Source organism: Phycodurus eques, chromosome 1 (assembly GCF_024500275.1).
Source record: "Phycodurus eques isolate BA_2022a chromosome 1, UOR_Pequ_1.1, whole genome shotgun sequence".
In the NCBI taxonomy this organism is placed as follows: Eukaryota; Metazoa; Chordata; class Actinopteri; order Syngnathiformes; family Syngnathidae; genus Phycodurus; species Phycodurus eques.
The window spans coordinates 1,149,396-1,165,311 of NC_084525.1; the positions used below are offsets into that span (position 1 = coordinate 1,149,396).

Consider the following 15,916-nt stretch of genomic DNA (forward strand, 5'->3'; position numbering starts at 1 on the left):
CAGAGCCCACGCTGCTGAAACACAACTAATGCTTCCGTTTCCAACTTCTCTCAACATATTGAACCTTGCGAGAAGTCTCCGAAGTCTTCTGCTGCGTGTTCTTCTCGGCGCGGTCACGTCCAACCTTGACGGCTTTCGGAACCGAGGGCACGGAGAGCTTGATGGAAACGTCGCGTTCGACCGTCCGCTTGTACGCGCAAATGTTTTGTCCGATCGCCGTGATCATCTCGGGTCGGGCGAAAGGGAAACCGGCGCTGCAGACTTCTTAGTCCCGAAAGACGGTTGACTGTCAAAGTTAGCCTCCTGCGCTTTACGTGAGGCTTGAATGCACCAAAGGCTCGTCAAAAAAATAATGAAGGCAAAAGATGAAAGGAGAGACGCACTTCATTTACGCCGCGACAATAGTTTAGTGTGTTTGGACAAAACAACACGCAACAAGAAGCTGACGAACAAACAAGCCCTGACATATTACCGTTGCCTTTTTCATTATCTTCCATAAGCACGCCAATGAAAAACACATACGGGCCTAAGCTTCCTTTTATTCAGTGGATTGTTTGGAACTTCAAAGGGCCCATTAGTTCCACTCCCTCGGTTCCAACCCCCCCCCCCCCCCCCCCCCCCCCCGGGTACAAAGGATATTATGTGAAGTGATGAAAGGGTTTTTGCACATGTTTACCAAAGACACAAGCTGAGCAATCATACAAAAACAACGACAGCAAAAAGTTAGTGGAAGCAGAACATTTGCAACACAAGCAAAAGTTGCGGCATCATCCTCTTACATTTCTTCTTTCTTCCATTTTCGTTTGGCAATCGAAAATCAAAAAACCCCCAAAAATGGACTGGTCATATTTCTTAAATTAGTTTTTTAATGTAACAAAAGAAAAAAAGCGATAGAGTCTCCTCAATTCAATTTGAGGCTCAGATCAAAATTACAAAATCGAAAAACAGGCAGCAGGACTGTTTTGTTTGAATATTTCATTGGTGAGGTTTCCATCCATCCATTTTCCAGCGCTTATCCGAGGTCGGGTCGCGGGGAGGCCCAAACTCCCCTCTCCCCGGCCACCTCATCCAGCTCTTCCGGGGGCATCCCGAGGAGTTCCCGGGCCAGCCGAAGGACGTCTCTCTCCGGCGAGTCCGGGGTCGTCCTCCCGGCGGGACGTGCCCGGAACACCTCGCCGGGGAGGCGTCACTCTTTTCGGCCGCTCGTATCCGGGATCTCGTCCTTTGGCTCGCGACCCAAAAGTGAGGGTAGGAACCTCGATGGACGTTTGACTGGAGCCGGTGAGGAGATGCTGGGAGATCTTCACTTGCACCTTTGTATTTCTTTTTTTAATTTTTCAACTTGTTTTTCGCGCTTCACAATCGCCGTGTGGAATTTCATGCGACTTTCAGGCACGAGGCGTCTTTCGGTGGCAGCAGAGGGAGGGCAGTGGCAGAAAGAAGGAACGCAAGTGACAAGAAATGACTGACATGCTGAGAATTGTTTGAACTTCCTTCCCCGCAGTTCCATCTCTCCCGTGAGATTTGACGGCAGGATTTCACTCTGAGTGCGAATGCTTACGACAGCCCCTCATTCAGTACATTTGTACATCAATTAATTGGCTTTTCCAGGATTTATTTAGACTGATTAGCACTCATTGGTATGCTTCTATCAGTGTTTGTAACTCGTGTTTGCGAGATAAATATTTGAAAATACAACATTATGAGTAATATTAGACTGTGATGGTACTGTGCAGTATGGACTGAACGTCCGCTGCTAAATGAAGGCTACCGTTGGAATTTCACGACGTCTGCATGTATAAGCGTCATAAGAACTCTTATTTAGTCTGCACGGTGACACTACGTCCCGTCAAAATAACTGCTTATGAATAATTCCTAAATCGTTTGTTTTTCTCAGACGTGACAGCGCATGCACAAGACGAGGCCAAGTTTCAATACAAAGAAATAATAAATGAAGTCATTGAGGAAGATCCCTGACAAACGTGACTTTATAAGCAAGATCAAATCAAACTTTTTCCCGAAGTGTTGCGTTTGGAGGCCTGGCACGCCGTCTCGTGAACTTTGCTGTCTTATTGGCATCTTGAGGGTCAGCGCAGCTGCCTCATGCACAAAGATGTTTGACAGGAACATTCAACGAATAACACATTTGGTAATTGAATTATTGACATGAATTCCATTTTAAAAACATTAAAACCTGTTTTCTTGGTTTTGTTTTTTCCAACTGCTTGTGGGCATCGCTATTCCCAATAAAACAACAACAACAACAACACACGCTCACCTGTAGGTTAAATCATTTATCGTATTATACAACGTTACTGCCGAGCATTTCGAGGAGGCACAAGAAATGATCCCATTTCACTTCATTGGTCTGAAAATGATCCGTGACACCAGGCGAGTGTGATGGAGGACCAAAGTGCAGCACACCGAACAACCGGAAGACTTGGAAACGGCTTTAATAGCAGCAGCAGCAGCAGCAGCAGCAGTTAACGTCACAGTCGAGACGGCGAGACTTTGAAGATTGCGAGTTTGTTCGAGGGCAAAGTCACGTCGTGCTCCATAATCCACAGGTGGCAGACCAGGGATGGTGGTGACACTGAATTGCTGTCTTCACCTGCACTTCACAGAGAGCAGGACGGGAGAAACTCACACGTTGTTGTCTTTGTAGCAGAATCCCAAACAGCCACCGGGACGGGTCAACAAAACTGCTGAGGCGGAACTCGCATTTGGGGACAGAAGGCGGAGGGATTGACGGGGTAGTGTTGTCGCGTCTTGCAGGGATGATTGCCGAACCGTCTGACAATGGGCGAGTCTTCAACAAAGCCTTAGAAGGCGGCTGTGGCTGACCTTTGCCGACAGTCTGCGACCATTTCATCGCTACAGATAATGTCGCTTTGTTCATCTATCGACGCCAGTGACGTATATTGACAAGCAGAACTATTAAATAGTACTCTTCCGCTCGATGGCAATTAACCTGCGTATCTACTTTTTGTGACATTTTCTGAAAGTGTGCCGTGGCTGTTTGTGTTTGTTTTACAATGTCAAATATGTGCTTTTGCTCAGTAAATGTTGGGAGACACTCATTTAGAGTTTCTGCTATGGTGTTATCCTTACAGTACTACTGCAGTGCCACTACTGGACCAGCGCTGGAGAAACACATGATTTTTGGATTTTCTTTTTTAACTCGCTCACTGCCATCGACGGCGGTTGAATTCAAATATTCGTGTTTTTTTGTTTTGTTTTTAATAATCCCAGGACAGCGTGGACTTGCCTTTTCCCATTCAACGAGAACAGTTGGAAACACCATCAGAACTGTACAGGAGGACTCAGTCGCTCCAATTCAAATGAGCTGCAGGTTGTTTCCGCAGAATCCTTCAACAATAGCTAACACCGAGGTTTTTTTCTTTCTTTCAAAGCTGCGGGAGCCTTGTTTGTGTTTTTCCGGCTCACTGTCTGTGTCTCAGCCTTGGTAAGGACTAGTCATCCGCCTACCTTGGTCAGTCACATAAGGACATCATGCAACCGGGTTGCGATGGCTTTCGAATGGACTCAAAAGTTCTTACTTTGTGACAAACGCCAACTTCCTGACAGCTGAAGGAGGCAGCCTTTTATTTATGAAGATTGTCATTTCACGCTGGAGGCCTGGCTGCAAAGATGACCGGACCAAAAAAAAAACGGAAGCTTTATCTTTTTTTCCATGGCGTTCCACGAATGCAATTTGGAGTTCAGCCAGAATTCTTGCCTCTAAAGTTGCAGTTCAAACCACCACACAAAATGTCAGCATATCAATTTTCAACAACTAAAATGATTTTTTAAAATGGGGGAAAAAATCCCTTTGTGTATTCTTACTGCTGTTATAATGTGTGTTGTACTTCGGTGGCCAACACAGAACACCAGACACGTAACAAAATAACAAAATCTCCTCCCCAAAAACAGACGCCTGTGTAAGACCAAGACAGAGTGTGAGTACATCATTTGTTTTGCTTAACTTTGAGTTTCAATGAACAATGTTAAACAGTGATGCTTCAAGTCAACTCTCCTTCAGCAATAGGCATAAGCATTATTTCCTACGGGACAAATCCCTATTCAATTCAAGCAAATCCACCAGCATCCCGGGACAGATCGCGATCAGAATTCGACGTCCCACAGTAGCTCCGTTCTACAAACGTATTTCAAAGCTCTTCGAGCACAAAGTAATGCAGATTCACTGAGTGCCACCGGTAGGTGGAGCTGTTCGCCAAGACCCTTTCCCGGGGGTCCGACTCACTGACCGCGGAGGCTACAGAGACCCTCAGCTTCCTGTCGTCGTGCGTTGGTACAAACTCTGCACGCAACTGAACAGCAACACAAGCGCAGAGCAAGTCAACACGGGAGCCGTCCTGGCTGGCCCCCTGACATTTGAGTCTCTCTATCACCAAGCAGTGTAGATCCACACAATCGCATATTGTGGCTTTAAATCAGGGAAGCTGTTGCAGCGAGTGCTGATCGAACTTCGACCCTCGAAATATTTTCCCGATTATTCCCGACGCGCGTTGGGCGGCCCTCAATGCATCAACTATAATGTAGTTATAATATAGAGAATCATCGCCAGTAGCAGGGGCGGCAAACGTTTTTTTTCACATTGTCGGCCTTGAGTTTGACACCTTTTGTCTATCGGGCGCAAAGGAGCAGTCGCGCCCGTTGCGATTCAGCGATGGCATTTGTAGCGGTGCCGTGACTTTTTCAAGATACGAGCTTTTTCTGCTTCGGCATGCGAGCAAAATGTTGACATACAAGCGCCGTACGTCGGTCGTGAACTCAACTCGACTGACTTCACAGCGAGCGGCTGTCTGGCAAGCGATTCTTCGACGAGGCTTCAAGCTGTTTATTGCACCGATAGTAACGCACGTCGGCAGACAATATAACAATACTCACAAGCGTACTTTCTTTATCCTTTGCAAAAGAAAAAAAACCCAAAAAAAGACGAATATTGCCGCCACTTAGTCAGTCGTGAAACTTCTTGTTGTGTCTCTATGTAGTGATTCTACTGCCCCTCGGTGGTCAAGGTGCGCACAGCAGAAGGAGTAGCACAATATCCATTGAATTGAAGAAATGCGGGACAAACTGCGTCATTCTGTTTATTCTTTTTAATTATGTTATTAATAATGGTCTTCGTGTTTTTATACGGTTCAATGCTATTGCGGGATCTTTTTATGATTCCAAAGAACACATTGCAAAAACGTGTCCTTTTGCGCGGTCTGAAATGGCTTTTAAGGGGATTGCCGTCCCTTTCAACGGGCACGACTGTATTTACTGTTGTGAGCAGGACACTGCCGTCGTGCACGGTACATGTTCTAGGTCACCCGCTGCTGCCCGCTCTGTTCAAGTGGGTGGTTTGAAGTCCTTTCAGTGAGTTGCCTTTTTGTCACTAAGCCCCCCATTCAAACCCTCGAGGGGGCCACACTTTCTTGCAGGGTCCGGGAACTAAACCCCACCGTTAACACGACAACACAAACACGGAGAGCGCTTTTTTTTTTTTTTTTTTAAAGCACGACAACATCTACGTATGTACGCACAGTGTATGTTGTGATTTTAGTTAAGTGGAAAAATGTTGCTCGCCTTGACAATGTGGGAAAAGAAGAAGGATCTTTGGCGACGATCAACACAGAGCCAGCGTGTTGCGCTGCCGGCATTTCCTCTGGTCATTTCCTTTCAATGAAATCACATTTGGGAACAGTGCAGAGGGGGGGAAAAAGAAGAGCTGCAACTACAATCACAGCATCACACTGCGAGAAAAGAAACAAGAAAGAGCAGCTCAGCTGCTTACTTCAGATCTCAACTCGTTTCATTCCACGTGAATAGAAAGAAACAGGCCTCACTTTCACGCACGCGGCCATCCGTTTTCTAAGTCAAAATGCAAAAGAAGTAATCCTTCGATGCTGGTTCAACACCAAACGGTACACCTTTTGGGGACAATAAATGAGTTGGGATGAGAATTCTTGTATCAGAAATATACAATCAAAAAAGGCTTGAAGGATGTGGGAACATTTCTATTCCAATGTTTTTTTTTAAGCAACATAAGATAGGCTGAATGTAGAAACAGCGATATTTTTCCCATTTGCATTCTTTTCCAGGGTGGTTTTACAATTGACATATTCAGCGAGGGTTCCATCGTCATCTCCTTCAAAAAGTTGGTTTTACTTTGACTCTGTGAATTAGTTTTAGTCCAAAATGGTCGCTTCAATTTCTCTTATTTTTTAACTTGTCCGTACTGTGATTCGTGCCACATTTATGTTCCTTCAGTTAAAGGGCGAAAAAAAGTCTTCTTCATTTATTAGGCCGTTGGCAGTCGTGTTATCATTTTCATCATTTCACAGGACTTGTCGTGAACGGAACAGCGGACAGGACGCAAAACGCGCGACTCCAATTCAAATGGACAGTTTCAAAAAGAGAAGTTGAATAAACTGGCAGACGTCGGCACACAGGCGGGCTAGCCGCGAAGGCGACGGTATCCGAAAAACGTCAGGCAAAAAGGGCGAGGTCGACAATCGGAACAGGAAGAGTGGAAACGAGGAATGCGGCAACGTGACGGCGAGGTACAACGAACCGGCGACCGGAAAGACGGAGACGCGAGGTTAAATGCGCGGCGCCATTAGGGGAAACGAGGCGCAGGTGGGGAAGATGCCCGCAGGAGCGGGTGCGTACGAGACGGGGGGACGACGACAACCAGCGCACACGCACCCATGACACGACTGCAATTCTTTCTTCTTTTCTATTACCTGAAATATTGTCCCCAAAACCTTTGTTCACGTTTGAAAATCATTTTGTAGATCACCTCTCCGCCGCTCTTCTCTCTCTACACGAACGACCGCACCTCAGCGAACCCGACTGAAGTTTGCAGATGACACCGCCGTCATCGGCCTCATCGAGGACGGCGACGAGTCCGCATATCGACGGGGAGCGGAGCGGCCGGAGCCGCGGCGCGGCCGACGCGACCCGGAGCCGAACGCGCTCGAGACTGTAGAGATGATCGTGGACTTCGGGAGGCGTCCTTCGCCACGGCTGCCCCTCACGTTGTCCGGCCGCCTCGTGTCAACCGTGGAGACCTTCGAGTTCCTGGGAATTACAGTCTCTCGGGACCTGAAGCGGGCGACCGACATCGACTCCGTCCTCAAAAAGGCCCGGCGGAGGACGTACTTCCTGCGGCTTCTGAGAAAGCACGGCCTGCCGCCGGAGCCGCTGAGACGGTTCTACTGAAAGGATGCTGAAAGGATTGTCGGTACCCCCCTACCCGCCCTTGAGGACTTGCACGCTGCCAGAACTAAGACAAGGGCGTGCAAAATCCTCTCGGACCCTCCGCGCCCCGGTCACCGGCTCTTCCGACTCCTTCCCTCGGGTAGGCGCTACCGATCGACGCAAACTAGAACTAGTAGACATTCCGACAGCTTCTTCCCTCTTGCGATCAACTTCTTAAACAGCTAACCTATAATTCCATTACAACAAGGTGGCAATTTTTTTACTTTAGTTGGTTGTCACATTTGTGTGGGGCCAATGATGTATGACTCGTGCACCCGCTGTCGTTGTCTCGCCACGCTGCACTATTTGCATATACCGGCCACTCGTGCCAGAGTAGCATCTGCTCCATTTGCACACGGATCGAGGAGTATCTGTAACATTTGCACAACCGACATTGTCCCAGATGATCGCGCTACTCGTCACTTTGAACCGCATCCGCTCCTTGAAGTCTCGGCGCCCTTTGCACAATGGTCATTGCAATATGAGTCATTCGAACTGCTCTAAGTGCGAGAGGACTCTGCATCTTTTTGCACAATTTTTTTTTTGTCAATGTCTTTATGTCCCCAAAGTGTTCTGTAAATTGACTCTCCGTCGTACTAGAGCGGCTCCAACGACCGGAGTCAAATTCCTTGTGTGTTTTGGACATACTTGGCAAATAAAGATGATTCTGATTCTGATTGTGATTTCCGTGTGTTTCAGGTCTCGCTGTAAAAGCCGACCGGATGCTGCTGCTGCTGCTGCTGCCCACTGGAGCATTTTCATTCGCTTGCCCCGAAAATGAGTGGACCTTTGTTCCGTGTCTCACTGCTTTGTGTTCGAGCTCAGGCTTTCCATTGCCCCGCCGCCCCCCCAGTGGAATGTGTTCCGTCCTTAGAGGCTGACCAGCTGATACACGACTCAAAGGTCAGGGGAGCTTTCAGGCTCGTCCTTGGCAAACGCATACAAACAGACGCGAGGATGCACGTCCTCAGAGACGCACAGGCAACATTACAAGACAAATAGTGTCTCGTCCGCATCGCATCTGCGCCCGCTTCTCACGACCCGACTGCTGCTTTGACGCGGTGCGCTGGCGTCCCTCGGGGAAGACTCTTAAATCCACAGACATTCTTCGTGTAGAAGCATTTTTACCTCAACAACACCACTAAAGATAAAAAAACCAAAAACCAAAAAAATAAAACACTTTTTTGGGTGCAAATTTGATCTAAAAAAAAAGCCTGAAAAAACAGTGACTTCTTTATCGGACATCATTGTTATTTGCGGACATTTTTTAATGGGTAAACATGGAACGGCCAGACCCGAAGTCAAAGAGTGAGTAGTTTTATGTGATTTTAATTCCGTATGGTTTTAATATACAACTTGGGCGTGTTGAGAAATATTGCTTCAAACATGAACTGTTAAGGAAGGTGGGCACCCAGTGCTTCCGTTGTTAACACATCAACCTCACACTATTGAGGTTTGGGGATCAAATCTTTTTGTGTGCAATTTGTATGTTCTCGCCGTGCTTTCTCCAGGAACCACACCTTCCTCCCACATCCCCGAAACCGTCATGTTCGGATCATTGAAGACTCCATCCAGCCATCCATTTTCTGAGCCGCTTCTCCTCACGCGGGTCGCGGGCGTGCCGGAGCCCATCCCGGCTATCTTCGGGCAGGAGGCGGGGCACGCCCTGAACCGGTCGCCAGACAAACAAACAACCATTCGCTCTCACAGTCACGCCTACGGGCAATTTAACGTGCATGTTTTGGGGATGTGGGAGGAAAGCGGAGTGCCCGGCCGGAGAAAAGCCACGCGGGCACGGGCAGAACATGCAAACTCCACACAGGCGGGGCCGGGGATTGAACCCCGGTCCTCGGAACTGGGAGCCAGACGCTCTAACCGGTCGTCCACCGTGCTGCTAATTGTAGACTCGAAATTGCTAATTAGTGTAAATGCGAGGGTATGGGGTATACCGCGCCTCTAGCACAAAGTCAGCTAGGATACCGGAGGCTCCAACTTACGGTGACCTCGATGAGGACGTGCTGTGAGAATCGGACGGGTGGATGTTACTGCCCGATGCTTGACAAGTGAATTTTGAGGGTTGAATGTGCTAATTGTGGGGCATGTCAGGTGTTCTATTAGTCAGGTGCTCCTAGCATACAGTAAAGTGTGCGTGCGCCAGGTAGGCTCGTGTTAACTTGTGGTATCAACGTTTCAGCACTGTGCAACGGAGGCTGCTGCAGCTCTCCTGCTGATCAAAAGAAGCTTGAATGACAGTGCCCACGCACACAGGATGTTGTTATACGCCGTACACTCCGCTCTGGGTGGCAACTGACACGCACACACTGTTAACAGAGGGACCTATTCCGTAGCCGGTTATGGAAAAAGATTCCTATCCGACTCAGTCATCGTGTCCAGTCGAAGTCAGCTAGGACAGACTCCGGCTCACCAAAGTGTGATGGCAAGTGGATGGATGTGCGGGACATTCGCCTCCCCTATCCCAAGATGCTTTACACTCGATTTTTTTGCAATATTCCACTATTACCTGTATTGACTTTTTCTCCGTTTGGTCATTGAACATCAGACACGTTCAACTCCGAGAGAACTTGACATTTCTCTTTGAACGTGCGAGGTTCGCATCGCTCGCGTCTGGATGCGGACACACGGCACGAAAAGGAAAAAGCCGCACTGGCTCGTAAAAGAGAGAAAACCCATCCCCGGCCGGCCGGGACACCTTTCGCGTCGCGTTGGCGCGAGCGTCCGAGATAATCTGATGATCGAACGACTTTGGCAGTTTTGCTAGCGTTAGCGCTTTTTCACAATTTCAAACGGTTGCCAGGTTTCTCTGCCATTCGTTCGTCAAACTGTGCGTGCGGAGGATCGAAAAATAACAGAGGATTTGACATCTGCACAATTTGGGGCTGGGGGCCAGTTGTAGCTGACGGAGTGCTTTCGTTCCAATGACACCCAGGGGCGGAAATGCAAAACGACTCGCTCACAGACACCGCTCAAGCGACTGCGAAGTGACATTTTTCACAACAGGTCTCATCGAAGGTCAAATTGAGCTGAGGAGAATTTCAGAAAGAGGGAGTCGAATCAAAGTTGAAGAGGAATAATCTGTTCCTTTTTATTGATTGCTTGAGAGCAAAAACGCACAGTGACATTTCCAAAGAATATTTGTCAACGGTTGCAGTATTTGCATGGGACTATTTCGGACGCACTGGCAGGGTGGGGAACGTTCAGAATTCAGGTCCGTCCTTCTTCAGATTTTTATAGTCAGTGGTGATGGCCACAAACTAAAGCAGAGAAGAAGAAGAAGAATCAGAGGCCCGTTGGCGTTGTGCTGATGCAGCGTGTGCGCGTGTGTGTTCGCGAGGTCACCTTGTACTGATACGTGGGGTCAAGTTTATTCCAGGGCTCGGGGTTATTGGTCTTATCCCAGCTAAAACATAAAGAGAGAATGTTGAATGTTCATTTCTGATAACACGGTCTTTAAAAGTATTGGGCCGTGTGTCTCAAGCTAGATGAACTCATCAATCATTCGTTGGAGGAGCCTGCGTAGTTCTTCTTTCTTCGTCGTAGCCACGCTTTTTTTTTTTGTTTTTGTTTTTTTCAAACAATTTACTGACACCGTCCGGTGTCACAAGGTCAAGGTTCTTACGTGACATGGGGTCCTTTGGCCAGTCGGACCAGGTATAGACTGGCACCGCCCATTCCCAAGCAGATGAAGAAAAACTGAGGGATGAGCTGAGAAGAGACATAGAAGAAAAAAAAATGTCCTGAATCAGACAGTATCGCCATACAGTGCGCACCCTATAACGGTCGTTGAGCAATAAACAAAGGGGTGATATGCAAAGCGCTAACAATCGTGTTCGACCACCAGACATCATGAAGTGCTTTGATGTGGATTTTTTATTTTAGGCGAGCTCGCAAATAAAGACGATTCTAATTCGGATTCTGATTCGGATTCAGATTTTCTGTGAAATCAGAAAATCATCAAGCAACGCGTTCGACCGTTAAAACAGATTTGTCTGTTCAAGAATGCAAGTCATTATGAAATAACAATGCGTTTTTTTAAAGTTTGTTTTTGTAAAGTAACAAATTAAAAAATAGAGCAATGAGCAAAGTAAAGCAAAGCAAACGTATTTATATCGCGCATTTCATACACAAGGTAACTCGATGTGCTTTACATGATTAAAAAGCATTTAAAAATAGAGAGGAAAAAAAAAGCTTATCAACATTTAAGACAAAGAGAAAAATAAAAATACAATGAAAACAGCGTACAGTGCAAGAAATATCATTTAAAAGTGGAAATGCTCTAAGAGGTAACAATGCAAATGATATGTTAGCATAAAAAATCCTTTGGATGAACAATCTTCCACATACTCATTTATTAACCATGACAGAAATATGAGAAGATTATTTTGGCCATTATGTTTTTAACTTAGGATACCTTTGGCACGACATTTATGACATTTGTTACAAACTGCGTACCGCTATACACTGTAGATAGACGAAGCAGCCACACTTGCCAAATATAATATATATAAAGCTAATAATGTTCAGTATGACTAAATCTGCCAGAGAGATATTCATTAAACTGCATGTTTATTACTGCGGTTGTACTTTGCAATGGTTTACTGCATCACAGGGAGAACTGCGTCTCATATTTTGGTTGCCTCAATTTGTTACATGACAGAGTCAAAACTGTGCATTATTAATTTTGTCAACTCAGAATGTTTGCGCCAGCTCTTGTATTGGACATCATGATATGTATTGTGCAAGTGATCATAATGTTATGGCCGGTCAGTAATGGTAATGTGCTAACAATGGCAATAATGATAAGACAGAACAACAGCAGCGAATAATGTCTGAAAAGGAAAAGTAATCGTAGCGAAGGGGAAAAAAATACTATATATATATATATATATATATATATATATCAGGTGATTTGATTTGAGCACCATTGCCTGAGCAACAGCTTGCCTTCTTGTCTTTCTCTCTCATGTGATGTGATGGAGGGGTTTTGCAGGCCCCGCCCCCAAACCATTGACAAGACGGAAGAAGTGCCACAAGTAAAGGCTCTCTGTCAGCAGAGCAGCTTGAAAACGGAAGAAAGGGAAAAAAGGACGCATTTTCCTAATCCTCTCTCCTGCAGGCGCAGACTCGGATCCCCGCCCCCATTTTGTCAGTTTGGATTGGAAACCACGGCTGTTTGCGCCACTTTGAGTCTCGCACGCCTCTCGCGCTTTAGCTCCTCAGCAAAGCTGCCAACTAACTGAAGGAATCTGACCAAATGAGATGAGGCACCATTAGACCTCCAAACACGCACACGTGCACGCGCTGCTTGGACTAACGGATAGAACACGACACACGTATGCGAGCCAATCCGGGGGGAAATGATGCAGTAAATGAACTACGCGGAACAAAAATGTGAAGGCGACACTCGTTTTGTTTTGGCTCACATTTGTCACGAGCTGAACTCAAAGAGCCAAGTGTTTTTCTAAGGGCAGCAATTTGGCAAAAAGTGAACATTTCATCACCCAAAAAGAGGCTTCAAGATGTTCTATGCCACTCCGATAGAGAATTGCAATTTAAAACAATTAAGAAAGTTTCAGCAACGGGCCACTGGCAGGCAGGCCGGCAAAATAAAGATCCAAAACACAGCGAAGAACAAGACATTGGACTATTCTGCAGAGTCCTCAACTCAATTGGGATAAACTGTGGAAGGAGTTGAAACATCAAGTCTGGAGGAGGCACCTCGGGTTGCGCAACAAATGATGATGTGAAGGTACCATCTTCTTTGTCCAAGTCATTTTTCCTGTTCGAACAAATTCTGTTGAAATGCTGATTTCCGTCACGCTTTTCTCAGTTCCAAATAATTTGAGGGAACATTATGATCTTATTAGGATCCACTTCATCATATCAACACATTCGATACATTACGACCGCGACTCGTAGCTTCTGACCAAATGCATTAAAACAAAAAAAAAGAAAAAAGAAAGACATTTGCAGGAAAGAATGAGATGACTCACGCCAGGATGCTTCTTGGCATGCTCCACCGCTGTCCGAAATATCATTGCGCCGCTTTGAATCGCTGGGGAACTTCAATCCGCTTCTTGCGTTTGCTCTTTTCCCGTGAGTTACGACATTAGTCGGTTCACAGTTGAACCTGTTGCAGTGCACAAGGAGGCAGCAGGAGGAGGAGGAGGAGGAAGAGGCAGGGGCAGAGGCAGGGGCAGGGGCAGGGGCAGGGGGAGTGGGAGGAGAAACAGGTCCTTTATATCGGATTACAGCTACCTCCGATCCCTCCCCGGTTTGCTATCAATTCAACTGTCGTCGTTGTTTTTAATTCAAGGTTTGTCAAACCTATTTGACAATTCTTATGCGGTCCTTAGGATGCTTTGTTGTTGCGTAAACATCTTTGCTCCCTCGCTTCCTTGACTTCAAGGCCCTCTGGGAGGAAATTCATGGGGAGGCGTACAAACACAGTGTGTCCTGTAATCGCTGTCTATATGGGCCTCCTCGCTCGCAGCATATCAGTTGCAGAGACAACACGGGGAGATCTCGTGAGCTCAAAAGTGCAACGATAGTGAACATACTGTGAAGAGAATGCAGAAATAATCCAGTACAAAAAAAGGCAAACGCACCGACAGTGGAAAGTGTTCTTCAACCTCCTCACGGGATTGTTCTCATGTATTCCAATCGGGGTCGGATTAGTTGAAGTGGTCTTCACAATTACGAACTGCGGTCATCCTCCCTCGCGTCTTATCCGGGCTAATCGCAAAGCCACCGGGCGCATTTCTGTTCTTGTCGTGATGTTTTTTGGAACACTGTCACCGGGAGAGCAAGCGGAAACATCTGTCTGACACGATGTCGATATCTGCGATGTGGTTAGCGTACAGCCTGTGTAATAGTGCTAATTTGCCGGTGCCTCAAAATATCTCCACGCGCCCGTTGAAGGGACAACATATGCAGTTTGCAAACTGCTAGCGGCCGGCAATATTTGAACGTAGCCCCATTTGGTGTCTCTGCCCGAAGGCAAGCCCCGGCCGGCTCACTAAGCCTGGACAACAAAACAGAACCGGGAAGAAGTTCCTCGGTCGCGCTCCAAAGGGCCGGCGCAAAGTGCGTCTCGGTCGGCCGCAAGCGCGACGTTACGCGAAATGTCACCGGCGTGTACAGTGTTGCCTCGCTGTATCGCCGTTCACCTATTGCGGATTCAGCGCATTGCAGATTTGTTTTTCAGACTCATATCGTGCATAGTTTCTCATTTGCGGGACTTTGAGAGCATGCTGTATATAAAAAGAAGAAAATGTGATTGAATAAAAGCTTCCTGTCTTCAAACGTACCTAGTGTACCGTACTACTGTACACGACTGGATACTTAAGAGTATAGAAAGTCCTTATATGGGTATGGTAGAGGTACCTCAGCCCCCCAATAAACGAGGGATTACCGTGCAGTCAGCTAAAAACGTGAGAGGCGATCAATTGACCCTGTGAGAACGACGACGCCCGCAGTGGTTTTCCAAGCCGAGCCGTGCAGCCGACCGCGTGTGTCTTGAGCCTTGGTTCGAAGTAGAGAGCTGTTCGTTTCCTTCTTTTGAATATTTGTCGCTCGTCCGGCCCGCACACCGCAAGCTTCGTGAAATGGATCTGCACGGCTGCCATCCCAGAAGGAAACCTCTTCTAAAGAGGATGACGCCGAGGGTAAAGGTGATGAAAGACAGACTGGACGCAGACCGACATCCATCAGGTCACAATGGATTTGCAATTGTTTGTCTGCGCAGATTGCTGTGGGTGCTGTCTTTTGGGGGTCTCGTTGTGGTGGTCCAAAACCAGGTTTGCCCAGGCTTTGCGAACGTTTGCCGGAACGCTTGGTTTGCTGTCCCAAAGAGCACCTGCGACGCGACCGCCGGTCCGAAGGACTGCCGCTCACCGTTAATCCTCTTAATTGACATAAAGAGATCCCCGTTTAAAAATACACACAAGCCGCATGACGCAGCAGAAGGCTTTGCGCTGAAGTGGTTTAAGACCGTCACGTATTGGTCGCGGCATATGAATATGGACCTTAAACAAAAGGGTTGGGGCTTCATAACCCGAAAAGGAATAAAAACTAACCCCTCCGTGTTGGGGAAAAAAATTCTCAACTGAACTTAAAATGAACCATTTTCTAGTGCCATCAAGTTGCACAGCAGTTTGTGTGTGTGTGTGTGTGTGTTTTTTGTTGTTGTTGTTGTTGCCCATCATTCGAGCAAGAAGGGGTGCAGGCACGCTAATAAACACTGACACCTAAATATTGCCTTGTTTTCCTTTGTTTTCATCGACCTTGTTGAATTGGAGCCAAACATCCTGCAGTCGCGAGACTGCTTCGGCTACGATTAGCCTCCCGATGCCCGTGTGCGGTTTGAGGAGAAACAGTGCAGGCTGGCAGAGGGTTTGAAGCTCGCACGCTGCCCGTTTCACTCCACTTAACAGCATTAGACTGCAGATGTCCGCCAGGTTGACAACGTGCGCTGTTTGTCTCGACTAAGCGCTCTTGCAATATAGACACACGTTCGTATACACGTTGGTGTATATTTGTGCATATAGGCTATATACGACATATTAACGTAGACATACATAGCCCTTGGTTAAGAAATACTGAAATCTTCAATAAATAACAAGTA

General features: G+C 47.0%; 1 protein-coding gene across 1 annotated transcript; it reads right to left on the reverse strand.

Moving 5' to 3' along the window:
* Positions 1 to 10,344: 10,344 nt before the first annotated feature.
* ndufa4l2a (NDUFA4 mitochondrial complex associated like 2a) lies at positions 10,345 to 14,722 on the reverse strand. Its single transcript, XM_061671365.1, has 5 exons — positions 13,899 to 14,722; positions 13,284 to 13,420; positions 10,910 to 10,995; positions 10,630 to 10,690; positions 10,345 to 10,544 (listed from the first exon to the last, which is right to left on the reverse strand). The coding sequence occupies exons 2-5, from the start codon at positions 13,326 to 13,328 to the stop codon at positions 10,488 to 10,490; spliced, it is 249 nt and encodes an 82-aa protein (XP_061527349.1). The 5' UTR covers positions 13,329 to 13,420; positions 13,899 to 14,722; the 3' UTR covers positions 10,345 to 10,487.
* Positions 14,723 to 15,916: the final 1,194 nt, after the last annotated feature.

Bases quoted from the DNA above. Each gene is read 5' to 3' on its own strand.
- ndufa4l2a (XM_061671365.1), bottom strand. From the start codon at position 13,328: ATGATATTTCGGACAGCGGTGGAGCATGCCAAGAAGCATCCTGGC. The intron at 10,996-13,283 runs GTGAGTCATCTC...GTCTCTTCTCAG, and splicing joins ATGCCAAGAAGCATCCTGGC to CTCATCCCTCAGTTTTTCTT. The intron at 10,691-10,909 runs GTAAGAACCTTG...TTTATGTTTTAG, and splicing joins GCCAAAGGACCCCATGTCAC to CTGGGATAAGACCAATAACC.